We start from the raw sequence: 15217 nt of genomic DNA, 5'->3' as shown, positions 1-15217 counted from the left end.
TAACCATGTTCTCCTGCAGTGACATGTGACGCAGTGTGACTTTAACCATGTTCTCCTGCAGTGAAATGTGACGCAGTGTGGCTTTAACCATGTTCTCCTGCAGTGAAATGTGACGCAGTGTGGCTTTAACCATGTTCTCCTGCAGTGAAATGTGACGCAGTGTGACTTTAACCATGTTCTCCTGCAGTGACATGTGACGCAGTGTGACTTTAACCATGTTCTCCTGCAGTGAAATGTGACGCAGTGTGACTTTAACCATGTTCTCCTGCAGTGAAATGTGACGCAGTGTGACTTTAACCATGTTCTCCTGCAGTGAAATGTGACGCAGTGTGACTTTAACCATGTTCTCCTGCAGTGAAATGTGACGCAGTGTGGCTTTAACCATGTTCTCCTGCAGTGAAATGTGACGCAGTGTGGCTTTAACCATGTTCTCCTGCAGTGAAATGTGACGCAGTGTGGCTTTAACCATGTTCTCCTGCAGTGAAATGTGACGCAGTGTGGCTTTAACCATGTTCTCCTGCAATGAAATGTGACGCAGTGTGGCTTTAACCATGTTCTCCTGCAGTGAAATGTGACGCAGTGTGGCTTTAACCATGTTCTCCTGCAGTGAAATGTGACGCATTGTGGCTTTAACAATGTTTTCCTGCAGTGAAATGTGACGCAGTGTGGCTTTAACCATGTTCTCCTGCAGTGAAATGTGACGCATTGTGGCTTTAACAATGTTTTCCTGCAGTGACATGTGACGCAGTGTGGCTTTAACCATGTTCTCCTGATGTGACATGTGACGCAGTGTGACTTTAACCATGTTCTCCTGCAGTGACATGTGACGCAGTGTGGCTTTAACCATGTTCTCCTGCAGTGAAATGTGACGCAGTGTGACTTTAACCATGTTCTCCTGCAGTGAAATGTGACGCAGTGTGACTTTAACCATGTTCTCCTGCAGTGACATGTGACGCAGTGTAACATTAACCATGTTCTCCTGCAATGAAATGTGACGCAGTGTGGCTTTAACCATGTTCTCCTGCAGTGAAATGTGACGCAGTGTGACTTTAACCATGTTCTCCTGCAGTGACATGTGACGCAGTGTGACTTTAACCATGTTCTCCTGCAATGAAATGTGACGCAGTGTGACTTTAACCATGTTCTCCTGCAGTGAAATGTGACGCAGTGTGACTTTAACCATGTTCTCCTGCAGTGAAATGTGACGCAGTGTGACTTTAACCATGTTCTCCTGCAGTGACATGTGACGCAGTGTGACTTTAACCATGTTCTCCTGCAGTGAAATGTGACGCAGTGTGGCTTTAACCATGTTCTCCTGCAGTGAAATGTGACGCAGTGTGGCTTTAACCATGTTCTCCTGCAGTGAAATGTGACGCAGTGTGGCTTTAACCATGTTCTCCTGCAGTGACATGTGACGCAGTGTGACTTTAACCATGTTCTCCTGCAGTGACTTGTGACGCAGTGTGGCTTTAACCATGTTTTCCTGCAGTGACATGTGACGCAGTGTGACTTTAACCATGTTCTCCTGCAGTGAAATGTGACGCAGTGTGGCTTTAACCATGTTCTCCTGCAGTGAAATGTGACGCAGTGTGGCTTTAACCATGTTCTCCTGCAGTGAAATGTGACGCAGTGTGGCTTTAACCATGTTCTCCTGCAGTGAAATGTGACGCAGTGTGACTTTAACCATGTTCTCCTGCAGTGACATGTTACGCAGTGTGACTTTAACCATGTTCTCCTGCAGTGAAATGTGACGCAGTGTGGCTTTAACCATGTTCTCCTGCAGTGACATGTGACGCAGTGTGGCTTTAACCATGTTCTCCTGCAGTGAAATGTGACGCAGTGTGGCTTTAACCATGTTCTCCTGCAGTGAAATGTGACGCAGTGTGGCTTTAACCATGTTCTCCTGCAGTGACATGTGACGCAGTGTGACTTTAACCATGTTCTCCTGCATTGAAATGTGACGCAGTGTGGCTTTAACCATGTTCTCCTGCAGTGAAATGTGACGCAGTGTGGCTTTAACCATGTTCTCCTGCAGTGAAATGTGACGCAGTGTGGCTTTAACCATGTTCTCCTGCAGTGAAATGTGACGCAGTGTGGCTTTAACCATGTTCTCCTGCAGTGAAATGTGACGCAGTGTGGCTTTAACCATGTTCTCCTTCAGTGAAATGTGACGCAGTGTGGCCTTAACCATGTTCTCCTGCAGTGAAATGTGACGCAGTGTGACTTTAACCATGTTCTCCTGCAGTGAAATGTGACGCAGTGTGACTTTAACCATGTTCTCCTGCAGTGACATGTGACGCAGTGTGGCTTTAACCATGTTCTCCTGCAGTGACATGTGACGCAGTGTGGCTTTAACCATGTTCTCCTGCAGTGAAATGTGACGCAGTGTGGCTTTAACCATGTTCTCCTGCAGTGAAATGTGACGCAGTGTGGCTTTAACAATGTTCTCCTGCAGTGAAATGTGACGCAGTGTGGCTTTAACAATGTTCTCCTGCAGTGAAATGTGACGCAGTGTGGCTTTAACAATGTTCGCCTGCAGTGAAATGTGACGCAGTGTGGCTTTAACAATGTTCGCCTGCAGTGAAATGTGACGCAGTGTGGCTTTAACAATGTTCGCCTGCAGTGAAATGTGACGCAGTGTGGCTTTAACCATGTTCTCCTGCAGTGAAATGTGACGCAGTGTGGCTTTAACCATGTTCTCCTGCAGTGAAATGTGACGCAGTGTGGCTTTAACCATGTTCTCCTGCAGTGAAATGTGACGCAGTGTGGCTTTAACCATGTTCTCCTGCAGTGAAATGTGACGCAGTGACTTTAACCATGTTCTCCTGCAGTGAAATGTGACGCAGTGTGACTTTAACCATGTTCTCCTGCAGTGACATGTGACGCAGTGTGACTTTAACCATGTTCTCCTGCAGTGACATGTGACGCAGTGTGGCTTTAACCATGTTCTCCTGCAATGAAATGTGATGCAGTGTGGCTTTAACCATGTTCTCCTGCAGTGAAATGTGACGCAGTGTGGCTTTAACCATGTTCTCCTGCAGTGAAATGTGACGCAGTGTGGCTTTAACCATGTTCTCCTGCAGTGAAATGTGACGCATTGTGGCTTTAACAATGTTTTCCTGCAGTGAAATGTGACGCAGTGTGGGTTTAACCAGGTTCTCCTGCAGTGACATGTGACGCAGTGTGGCTTTGACCATGTTCTCCTGCAGTGAAATGTGACGCAGTGTGACTTTAACCATGTTCTCCTGCAGTGAAATGTGACGCAGTGTGACTTTAACCATGTTCTCCTGCAGTGAAATGTGACGCAGTGTGGCTTTAACCATATTCTCCTGCAGTGACATGTGACGCAGTGTGGCTTTAACCATGTTCTCCTGCAGTGACATGTGACGCAGTGTGACTTTAACCATGTTCTCCTGCAGTGACATGTGACGCAGTGTGGCTTTAACCATGTTCTCCTGCAGTGAAATGTGACGCAGTGTGACTTTAACCATGTTCTCCTGCAGTGAAATGTGACGCAGTGTGACTTTAACCATGTTCTCCTGCAGTGACATGTGACGCAGTGTAACATTAACCATGTTCTCCTGCAATGAAATGTGACGCAGTGTGGCTTTAACCATGTTCTCCTGCAGTGAAATGTGACGCAGTGTGACTTTAACCATGTTCTCCTGCAGTGACATGTGACGCAGTGTGACTTTAACCATGTTCTCCTGCAGTGACATGTGACGCAGTGTGACTTTAACCATGTTCTCCTGCAGTGACATGTGACGCAGTGTGGCTTTAACCATGTTCTCCTGCAATGAAATGTGACGCAGTGTGACTTTAACCATGTTCTCCTGCAGTGAAATGTGACGCAGTGTGACTTTAACCATGTTCTCCTGCAGTGAAATGTGACGCAGTGTGACTTTAACCATGTTCTCCTGCAGTGACATGTGACGCAGTGTGACTTTAACCATGTTCTCCTGCAGTGACATGTGACGCAGTGTGACTTTAACCATGTTCTCCTGCAGTGAAATGTGACGCAGTGTGGCTTTAACCATGTTCTCCTGCAGTGAAATGTGACGCAGTGTGGCTTTAACCATGTTTTCCTGCAGTGAAATGTGACGCAGTGTGGCTTTAACCATATTCTCCTGCAGTGACATGTGACGCAGTGTGACTTTAACCATGTTCTCCTGCAGTGACATGTGACGCAGTGTGGCTTTAACCATGTTTTCCTGCAGTGACATGTGACGCAGTGTGACTTTAACCATGTTCTCCTGCAGTGAAATGTGACGCAGTGTGACTTTAACCATGTTCTCCTGCAGTAAAATGTGACGCAGTGTGGCTTTAACCATGTTCTCCTGCAGTGAAATGTGACGCAGTGTGGCTTTAACCATGTTCTCCTGCAGTGAAATGTTACGCAGTGTGGCTTTAACCATGTTCTCCTGCAGTGAAATGTGACGCAGTGTGGCTTTGACCATGTTCTCCTGCAGTGAAATGTGACGCAGTGTGGCTTTAACCATGTTCTCCTGCAGTGAAATGTTACGCAGTGTGGCTTTAACCATGTTCTCCTGCAGTGAAATGTGACGCAGTGTGGCTTTGACCATGTTCTCCTGCAGTGACATGTGACGCAGTGTGGCTTTAACCATGTTCTCCTGCAGTGAAATGTGACACAGTGAAATGTGACGCAGTGTGGCTTTGACCATGTTCTCCTGCAGTGAAATGTGACGCAGTGTGGCTTTAACCATGTTCTCCTGCAGTGAAATGTGACACAGTGAAATGTGACGCAGTTTGGCTTTAACCATGTTCTCCTGCAGTGACATGTGACACAGTGAAATGTGACGCAGTGTGGCTTTAACCATGTTCTCCTGCAGTGAAATGTGATGCAGTGTGGCTTTAACCATGTTCTCCTGCAGTGAAATGTGACGCAGTGTGACTTTAACCATGTTCTCCTGCAGTGAAATGTGACGCAGTGTGGCTTTGACCATGTTCTCCTGCAGTGACATGTGACGCAGTGTGACTTTAACCATGTTCTCCTGCAGTGAAATGTGACGCAGTGTGGCTTTAACCATGTTCTCCTGCAGTGACATGTGACGCAGTGTGACTTTAACCATGTTCTCCTGCAGTGAAATGTTACGCAGTGTGGCTTTAACCATGTTCTCCTGCAGTGAAATGTGACGCAGTGTGGCTTTGACCATGTTCTCCTGCAGTGAAATGTGACGCAGTGTGGCTTTGACCATGTTCTCCTGCAGTGACATGTGACGCAGTGAAATGTGACGCAGTGTGGCTTTGACCATGTTCTCCTGCAGTGAAATGTGACGCAGTGTGGCTTTAACCATGTTCTCCTGCAGTGAAATGTGACACAGTGAAATGTGACGCAGTTTGGCTTTAACCATGTTCTCCTGCAGTGAAATGTGACACAGTGAAATGTGACGCAGTGTGGCTTTAACCATGTTCTCCTGCAGTGAAGTGTGACGCAGTGTGGCTTTAACCATGTTCTCCTGCAGTGAAATGTGACACAGTGAAATGTGATGCAGTGTGGCTTTAACCATGTTCTCCTGCAGTGAAATGTGACGCAGTGTGGCTTTAACCATGTTCTCCTGCAGTGAAAAGTGACGCAGTGTGGCTTTAACCATGTTCTCCTGCAGTGAAATGTGACGCAGTGTGACTTTAACCATGTTTTCCTGCAGTGAAATGTGACGCAGTGTGACTTTAACCATGTTCTCCTGCAGTGAAATGTGACGCAGTGTGGCTTTGACCATGTTCTCCTGCAGTGACATGTGATGCAGTGTGACTTTAACCATGTTCTCCTGCAGTGAAATTTGACGCAGTGTGACTTTAACCATGTTCTCCTGCAGTGAAATGTGACGCAGTGTGACTTTAACCATGTTCTCCTGCAGTGACATGTGACGCAGTGTGACTTTAACCATGTTCTCCTGCAGTGAAATGTAACGCAGTGTGGCTTTAACCATGTTCTCCTGCAGTGAAATGTGACGCAGTGTGGCTTTAACCATGTTCTCCTGCAGTGAAATGTGACGCAGTGTGGCTTTAACCATGTTCTCCTGCAGTGAAATGTGACGCAGTGTGGCTTTAACCATGTTCTCCTGCAGTGAAATGTGACGCAGTGTGGCTTTAACCATGTTCTCCTGCAGTGAAATGTGACGCAGTGTGACTTTAACCATGTTCTCCTGCAGTGACATGTGACGCAGTGTGACTTTAACCATGTTCTCCTGCAATGAAATGTGACGCAGTGTGACTTTAACCATGTTCTCCTGCAGTGAAATGTGACACAGTGTGGCTTTAACCATGTTCTCCTGCAGTGACATGTGACGCAGTGTGACTTTAACCATGTTCTCCTACAATGACATGTTACGCAGTGTGACTTTAACCATGTTCTCCTGCAGTGAAATGTGACGCAGTGTGACTTTAACCATGTTCTCCTGCAGTGAAATGTGACGCAGTGTGGCTTTAACCATGTTCTCCTGCAGTGACATGTGACGCAGTGTGGCTTTAACCATGTTCTCCTGCAGTGACATGTGACGCAGTGTGACTTTAACCATGTTCTCCTGCAGTGAAATGTGACGCAGTGTGGCTTTAACCATGTTCTCCTGCAGTGAAATGTGACGCAGTGTGGCTTTAACCATGTTCTCCTGCAGTGAAATGTGACGCAGTGTGACTTTAACCATGTTCTCCTGCAGTGACATGTGACGCAGTGTGACTTTAACCATGTTCTCCTGCAGTGACATGTGACGCAGTGTGACTTTAACCATGTTCTCCTGCAGTGACATGTGACGCAGTGTGACTTTAACCATGTTCTCCTGCAGTGACATGTGACGCAGTGTGACTTTAACCATGTTCTCCTGCAGTGAAATGTGACGCAGTGTGACTTTAACCATGTTCTCCTGCAGTGAAATGTGACGCAGTGTGGCTTTAACCATGTTCTCCTGCAGTGACATGTGACGCAGTGTGACTTTAACCATGTTCTCCTGCAGTGACATGTTACGCAGTGTGGCTTTAACCATGTTCTCCTGCAGTGAAATGTAACGCAGTGTGGCTTTAACCATGTTCTCCTGCAGTGACATGTTACGCAGTGTGGCTTTAACCATGTTCTCCTGCAGTGACATGTTACGCAGTGTGGCTTTAACCATGTTCTCCTGCAGTGAAATGTAACGCAGTCTGACTTGACTGAACACAAACTAAGACAGCTCCAGAATGTTTTTATGAAAGAAACTGGATTAGATCCGGGTTAAAGCCACAGTGCCTAACATTACAACTGGTTTACAGTGAGAAGAGACAGTTAGAAGCAGAATATAAACGCTGTACTACTGCATTAATACTGCATATTACTGCATTATTACTGCATTAATACTGCATTAATACTGCATTATTACTGTATTATTACTGCATTATTACTGCATTAATACAGCATTATTACTGCATTAATACTGCATCAATACTGCATTATTACGGCATTGTTAATGCAATATTACTGCATTAACACTGCATTGATACTGAATTAATACTGCATTGATACTGCATTAATTTTGCATTATTACTGCATTAATACTGCATTAATACTGCATCAATACTGCATTATTACTGCATTAATACTGCATCAATACTGCATCAATACTGCATTAATACTGCATTAATACTGCATCAATACTGCATTAATACTGCATTAATACAGCATAATTACTGCATTAATACTGCATCAATACTGCATTAATACTGCATTAATACAGCATAATTACTGCATTAATACTGCATCAATACTGCATTAATACTGCATTAATACAGCATAATTACTGCATTAATACTGCATCAATACTGCATTAATACTGCATTAATACTGCATCAATACTGCATTAATACTGAATTAATACTGCATCAAAACTGCATTAATACTGCAGTAATACTGCATTAATACAACATAATTACTGCATTAATACTGCATCAATACTGCATTAATACTGCATTAATACTGCATCAATACTGCATTAATACTGCATCAATACTGCATCAATACTGCATTAATACAGCATTATTACTGCATTATTACTGCATTAATGCAGCATAATTACTGCATTAATACTGAACTAATACAACATTAATACTGAATTAATCCTGCATTAATACTGCATCAATACTGCATCAATACTGCATTAATACTGCATCAGTACTGCATCAATACTGCATCAATACTGCATCAATACTGCATCAATACTGCATCAATACTGCATTATTACTGCATTATTACTGCATTAATACTGCATTAGTACTGCATTATTACTGCATTAATATTGCATTAATACTGCATTATTACTGTATTATTACTGCATTATAACTGCATTAATACTACATTATTACTGCATTAATACAGCATTATTACTGCATCAATACTGCATCAATACTGCATCAATACTGCATTATTACTGCATTATTACTGCATTATTACTGCATTAACACTGCATTGATACTGCATTAATACTGCATTATTACTTCATTAATACTGCATTATTACTGCATTAATACTGAATTAATACTGCATTAATACAGCATTAATACTGCATTATTACTGCATTAATACTGCATTAATACTGCATCAATACTGCATTAATACTGCATTATTACTGCATTAATACTGCATCAATACTGCATTAATACTGCATTAATACTGCATCAATACTGCATTAATACTGCATCATTACTGCATTAATACTGCATTATTACTGCATTAATACTGCATTAATACTGCATTATTACTGCATTAATACTGCATCAATACTGCATCAATACTGCATCATTACTGCATTAATACTGCATTATTACTGCATTAATACTGCATCAATACTGCATTAATACTGCATCATTACTGCATTAATACTGCATTAATACTGCATTATTACTGCATTAATACTGCATTATTACTGCATTAATACTGCATTAATACTGCATCAATACTGCAATAATACTGCATCATTACTGCATTAATACTGCATTAATACTGCATCAATACTGAATTATTACTGCATTAATACAGCATTATTACTGCATTAATACTGAATTAATACTGCATTAATACTGCATTATTACTGTATTATTACTGCATTATTACTGCATTAATACTACATTATTACTGCATTAATACAGCATTATTACTGCATCAATACTGCATTATTACTGCATTATTACTGCATTATTACTGCATTAACACTGCATTGATACTGCATTAATACTGCATTATTACTTCATTAATACTGCATTATTACTGCATTAATACTGAATTAATACTGCATTAATACAGCATTAATACTGCATTATTACTGCATTATTACTGCATTAATACTGCATTATTACTGCATCAATACTGCATTATTACTGCATTATTACTGCATTATTACTGCATTAACACTGCATTGATACTGCATTAATACTGCATTATTACTTCATTAATACTGCATTATTACTGCATTAATACTGCATTAATACTGCATCAATACTGCATTAATACTGCATTATTACTGTATTAATACTGCATCAATACTACATTAATACTCAATTAATACAACATTAATACTGCATTATTACTGCATTAATACTGCATTAATACTGCATCAATACTGCATTAATACTGCATCATTACTGCATTAATACTGCATTATTACTGCATTAATACTGCATTAATACTGCATTATTACTTCATTAATACTGCATTAATACTGCATCAATACTGCATTAATACTGCATCATTACTGCATTAATACTGCATTATTACTGCATTATTACTGCATTAATACTGCATCAATACTGCATCAATACTGCATCAATACTGCATCAATACTGCATCAATACTGCATTAATACTGCATCATTACTGCATCATTACTGCATTATTACTGCATCAATACTGCATTATTACTGCATTAATACTGCATCAATACTGCATCAATACTGCATTATTGCTGCATTAATACTGCATCAATACTGCATCAATACTGCATTATTACTGCATTAATACTGCATCATTACTGCATTATTACTGCATCAATACTGCATTATTACTGCATTAATACTGCATCAATACTACATCAATACTGCATCAATACTGCATTAATACTGAATTATTACTGCATTATTACTGCATTAATACTGAATTAATACTGCTTTAATACTGCATTAATACTGCATTATTACTGCATTAATACTGAATTAATACTGCATTAATACTGCATTAATACTGCATTAATACTGCATCAATACTGCATTAATACTGCATCAATACTGCATTAATACTGCATTAATACTGCATTATTACTACATTAATACTGCATCAATACTGCATTAATACTGCATCAATACTGCATTTATACTGCATCAATACTGCATTAATACTGCATTAATACTGCATCAATACTGCATTAATACTGCATTAATATAGCATTATTACTGCATTAATACATTATTATTACTGCATTATTACTGCATTAATACAGCATTATTACTGCATCAATATTGCATTAATACTGCATTATTACTGCATAAATACTGCATTAATACTGCATTATTACTGCATCAATACTGCATCAATACTTTATCAATACTGCATCAATACTGCATCAATACTTTATCAATACTGCATCAATACTGCATCAATACTGCATTATTACTGCATCAATACTACATTAATACTGCATTATTACTGCATTAATACTGCATCAATACTGCATTAATACTGCATTAATACTGCATCAATACTGCATTAATACTGCATCAATACTGCATTAATACTGCATTAATGCTGCATTAATACTGCATTTACACCAGATGAAGTAAGTTTTACCTGACGAGACTGTGAGCAGGAGGAGCAGGAGCAGCTGGAGAGCCATGTCGCAGGAACAACAGGGCCTTTTAGAGACAAATAAGACGTTAGAGACGCATTAAGTGCTGTTTTTACTCATGAATTCTCCTCCATTTTTCTTGCATTTCCAAGTCAACAGGACAAGGTTGTGCTTTGTCCCCGCTCGTTTTTACTCTTTAACCCTTTACGCCTCTATTTCTAATTCAACTCCGCTTCAGGTTGTTAAAAGCCCACGCTCCAAATATGCAAATATAATTCATTGTCGTGTTTCAACATCATGTGCACGATTCATTTGACCAAAATGTAATGGATTAAAATGTGAATCGCTCCAGGAAATAAATGAAACACGGATACGATTTAAACACAGTTTAAACACAATTTAAAGAACGTTCTTACATTTGAAAACACAGATAATTTCTGATTATTATAACTAAACCAAACCAAGTCTAAACCAAGTCAAACAGGGACTAAACCAGAACTAAACCAGGACTAAACCAGCACTTAACTCGGACTATCCAGAACTAAACCAGGACTAAACCAGCATTTAACCCGGACTAAACCAAGACTAAACCAGGACTAAACCAGGTCTAAACCAGGTCTAACGCAGGTCCGGTCTTACCGTGGCGCTGTCAGGTCTGGACTCAGGTTGGACTCAGGTCAATCCTCATTTGGAAAGAACTAATTTGAAATTCAAACCAGAGCCAAGTTTGAACCTGTTTTACATAAAACAAAATCTGTTTGTGGGCGCGGTCCTGGTCTAAACCAGGACTAGACCAGGTCCAAACCAGGTCTAAACCAGGACTAAACCAGGTCCAAACCAGGACTAAACCAGGACTAAACCAGGTCCAAACCAGGACTAAACCAGGACTAAACCAGGACTAAACCAGGACTAAACCAGGTCCAAACCAGGACTAAACCAGGAATAAACCAGGACTAAACCAGGTCTAAACCGGGACTAAACCGGGACTAAACCGGGACTAAACCGGGACTAATCCAGGACTAATCCAGGACTAAACCAGGACTAATCCAGGACTAATCCAGGACTAATCCAGGACTAATCCAGGACTAAACCAGGACTAAACCAGGACTAAACCAGGACTAAACCAGGACTAAACCAGGACTAATCCAGGACTAATCCAGGACTAAACCTGGTCCAAGATATATTAATGCAGTATTAATGCAGAGTACTCAGCACTGCTGTTCGGGCCGTACCCTAACCCACACGAAGGTGAAGGGTCGTGACCCTCTCCGGGTGAAGAGCGGTTCAGAAGTTTAAAAACATGTTCGTCATAGAAAAATAATAACTGTTATTCATGTACAATAAAAATGAAACTGGTAATAATTTGAAAATGATAAAATCAACATAAATTCTTGCACATTTTGTATTCTGTTTTTATTTATTTGTATTGCAATACTGTCATACCCATGTGCAATACTGACATACTCATGTGCAATACTGTCATACCCATGTGCAATACTGACATATCCATGTGCAATACTGTCATACCCATGTGCAATACTGTCATACCCATGTGCAATACTGTCATACCCATGTGCAATACTGTCATACCCATGTGCAATACTGACATACCCATATGCAATACTGTCATATCCATGTGCAATACTGACATACCCATGTGCAATACTGTCATACCCATGTGCAATACTGTCATACCCATGTGCAATACTGTCATGCCCATGTGCAATACTGTCATACCCATGTGCAATACTGTCATACCCATGTGCAATACTGTCATACCCATGTGCAATACTGACATACTCATGTGCAATACTGTCATACCCATGTGCAATACTGTCATACCCATGTGCAATACTGTCATACCCATGTGCAATACTGTCATACCCATGTGCAATACTGTCATACCCATGTGCAATACTGTCATACCCATGTGCAATACTGTCATACCCATGTGCAATACTCAAATCAAATCATCAAATCAATTTATTTTTGTAAGGCCCAAAATCACAACAACAGTTGCCTCTGAGGGCGATGAAGTCAGACAATGTCTGTGGGGACGAGGGACGATGTCCCAGGTCCTCTGTCCTTAGACTCTCCTTCTTGACCAGGAAAAACTACAAAAAAAACCTCTTTGGGACAAAAGCGTATGTCCCTGTGTTAGTTCCAGTGAAGGAGGATGTGACTCTCACAGACGTGAGGGAGACTGGAGCTGGAGCCACTCTTCAGGCAGATGAGGGACCGTCCACACGGGGCAGGGACACTTCACCAGGAGAGGGACATCTGGGTCCACAGGTCCTCAGGAGTGAGACAAAGAAGGCGGTGAACAGTTTGCAAGTGGAATTAAAAAATAAATATTGTTTGATAGAATAAGTCAGAAGAAGAGGACAGAGCTCAAGCTTCATACTTCCCCCAGAGTTGCTGCTAGGGCAGCGGAGCTGAAGCTGTGGGTTTATGTTTCTGTTCCTAACTGGTCTGACCATAAGACATTTCAAAGAGGAACGTTTTAAGCCTGGACTTAAATGAAGAGACTGTGTCAGCATATTTAACATGGGTCGGGAGCTGATTCCATAACACAGGAGCTTGGGAGCTAAACGCTCTGCCTCCTACAGTACTTTTAGAGACTCTTGGCATCACCAGAAGGCCGGCATTCTGAGAGCGAAGAGCTCTGTTTGGATGATATGGTTCTAGAGCATCTTTGAGGTGGGAGGGGCCATGTCATTTATGGCTTTGTAGGTCAAGAGTAGAATTTTAAATTTGATTCTAAACTGGACAGGAGCCAGTGAAGAGACTCCAGCACCGGTGTAATGTGCTCTCTTCTGTTAGTTCCTGTTTGTAATCTTGCTGCTGCATTTTGAACCAGTTAAAGCTTTTTATGGAGCTTTTAGGACCTGCTGTGAGCAGGAGTTACAGGAGAATCTAGTCGTTACAAATGCAGGAGACGTTTCAGCTTCACTTTTAGGCCGGATTCTTCTGATTTTGGCTCTTGTTGTGCAAATGGAAAGAGTCTGTTTTACAAGATTGATTTATATGAGCTTTATTTCAGACTCTGAGGTTTCTTACAGTAGAACTGGAGGCTTCACTGACATTGTCCAGTGAGACTATCTGCTCTGATAGAGCGTCTCGTACATGTTTAGGACCAGCACAATGACCTCGGTTTGTTCAGGGTTAAGAAGCAGGTAGTTTAGTGTCATCCAGGTTTTTATCTCCTTCACACAAGCTCTAAGTCTGTACTTGATCGCTCTGATCAGGTTCATTGATAAATACAGCTGAGTGTCGTCTGCACCTGACCATGTGACCTGACCATGTGACCTGACCATGTGACCTGATCATGTGACCTGACCATGTGACCTGACCATGTGACCTGATCATGTGACCTGATCATGTGACCTGATCATGTGACCTGATCATGTGACCTGACCATGTGACCTGATCATGTGACCTGATCATGTGACCTGATCATGTGACCTGATCATGTGACCTGATCATGTGACCTGACCATGTGACCTGATCATGTGACCTGATCATGTGACCTGACCATGTGCAATACATAATGTCAATCATCTTGGTGCATTATTCTCTGTCCATATAACATCTGTAAATAAGAGTGTTACTATTGTTATTATTATTTTTTACTTTTTATTAATATATTGAATATATATATATATATATATATATATATATATATATATATATCATGATTAAATGTCAGTTATGTTTATGTTATGTTTCATTATTATAGATATCTTGTAATTTAATAATGAAAAAGGAAGTGTCTGGGGAGGGGGGGATCAGACTTTGGAGAGAACATGAGAAAATCATTGAAAGTAATATTCATCCTAATGAAGATAAAGAGCTTTTAAACACTTTTAAATGTGTTTTTAAAAGTCCCAACGTGACGTTACGTAAGGATTTACTGTGATTGTGACGTCTCACTCTGAGCGAGTTTGCAAAGACTAAACCAGGACTAAACCAGGACTAAACCAGGACTAAACCAGGTCTAAACCAGGTCTAAACCAGGACTAAACCAGGTCTAAACCAGGTCTAAACCAGGACTAAACCAGGACTAAACTAGGTCCAAACCAGGACTAAACCAGGTCTAAAACAGGTCTAAACCAGGACTAAACCAGGTCTAAACCAGGTCTAAACCAGGACTAAACCAGGACTAAACCAGGTCTAAACCAGGACTAAACCAGGTCTAAACCAGGTCTAAAACAGGTCTAAACCAGGACTAAACCAGGACTAAACCAGGACTAAACCAGGTCCAAACCAGGTCTAAACCAGGTCCAAACCAGGACTAAACCAGGACTAAACCAGGTCTGAAGCAAATGAATGCATGAATGCCATACTGTGGAATATTTGAATAATATTTAATAATATTTTAATATTCCACAGTATGGCATT

The 15217-nt window shown here is 41.2% G+C and overlaps 1 protein-coding gene across 1 annotated transcript in view; it reads right to left on the bottom strand.

Annotated features, from left to right (window-relative positions):
* The window catches only part of LOC140374627 (uncharacterized), a 24083-nt gene extending 13216 nt beyond the window's left edge, over positions 1-10867 (bottom strand). Inside the window, exon 1 of the mRNA XM_072461556.1 lies at positions 10819-10867. Coding sequence (XP_072317657.1) covers positions 10819-10864 — 46 coding nt within the window. The 5' untranslated portion in view covers positions 10865-10867. The remainder of the gene's footprint in view (positions 1-10818) is intronic.
* Between the last annotated feature and the right edge of the window lie 4350 nt (positions 10868-15217).

The sequence above is a fragment of the Eucyclogobius newberryi genome, unplaced genomic scaffold (genome assembly GCF_026437365.1).
Source record: "Eucyclogobius newberryi isolate DKJ021-1_F unplaced genomic scaffold, fEucNew1.0.hap1 SCAF_3, whole genome shotgun sequence".
Classification (NCBI taxonomy): Eukaryota; Metazoa; Chordata; class Actinopteri; order Gobiiformes; family Gobiidae; genus Eucyclogobius; species Eucyclogobius newberryi.
This window is presented reverse-complemented; position numbering and strand designations above follow the sequence as displayed.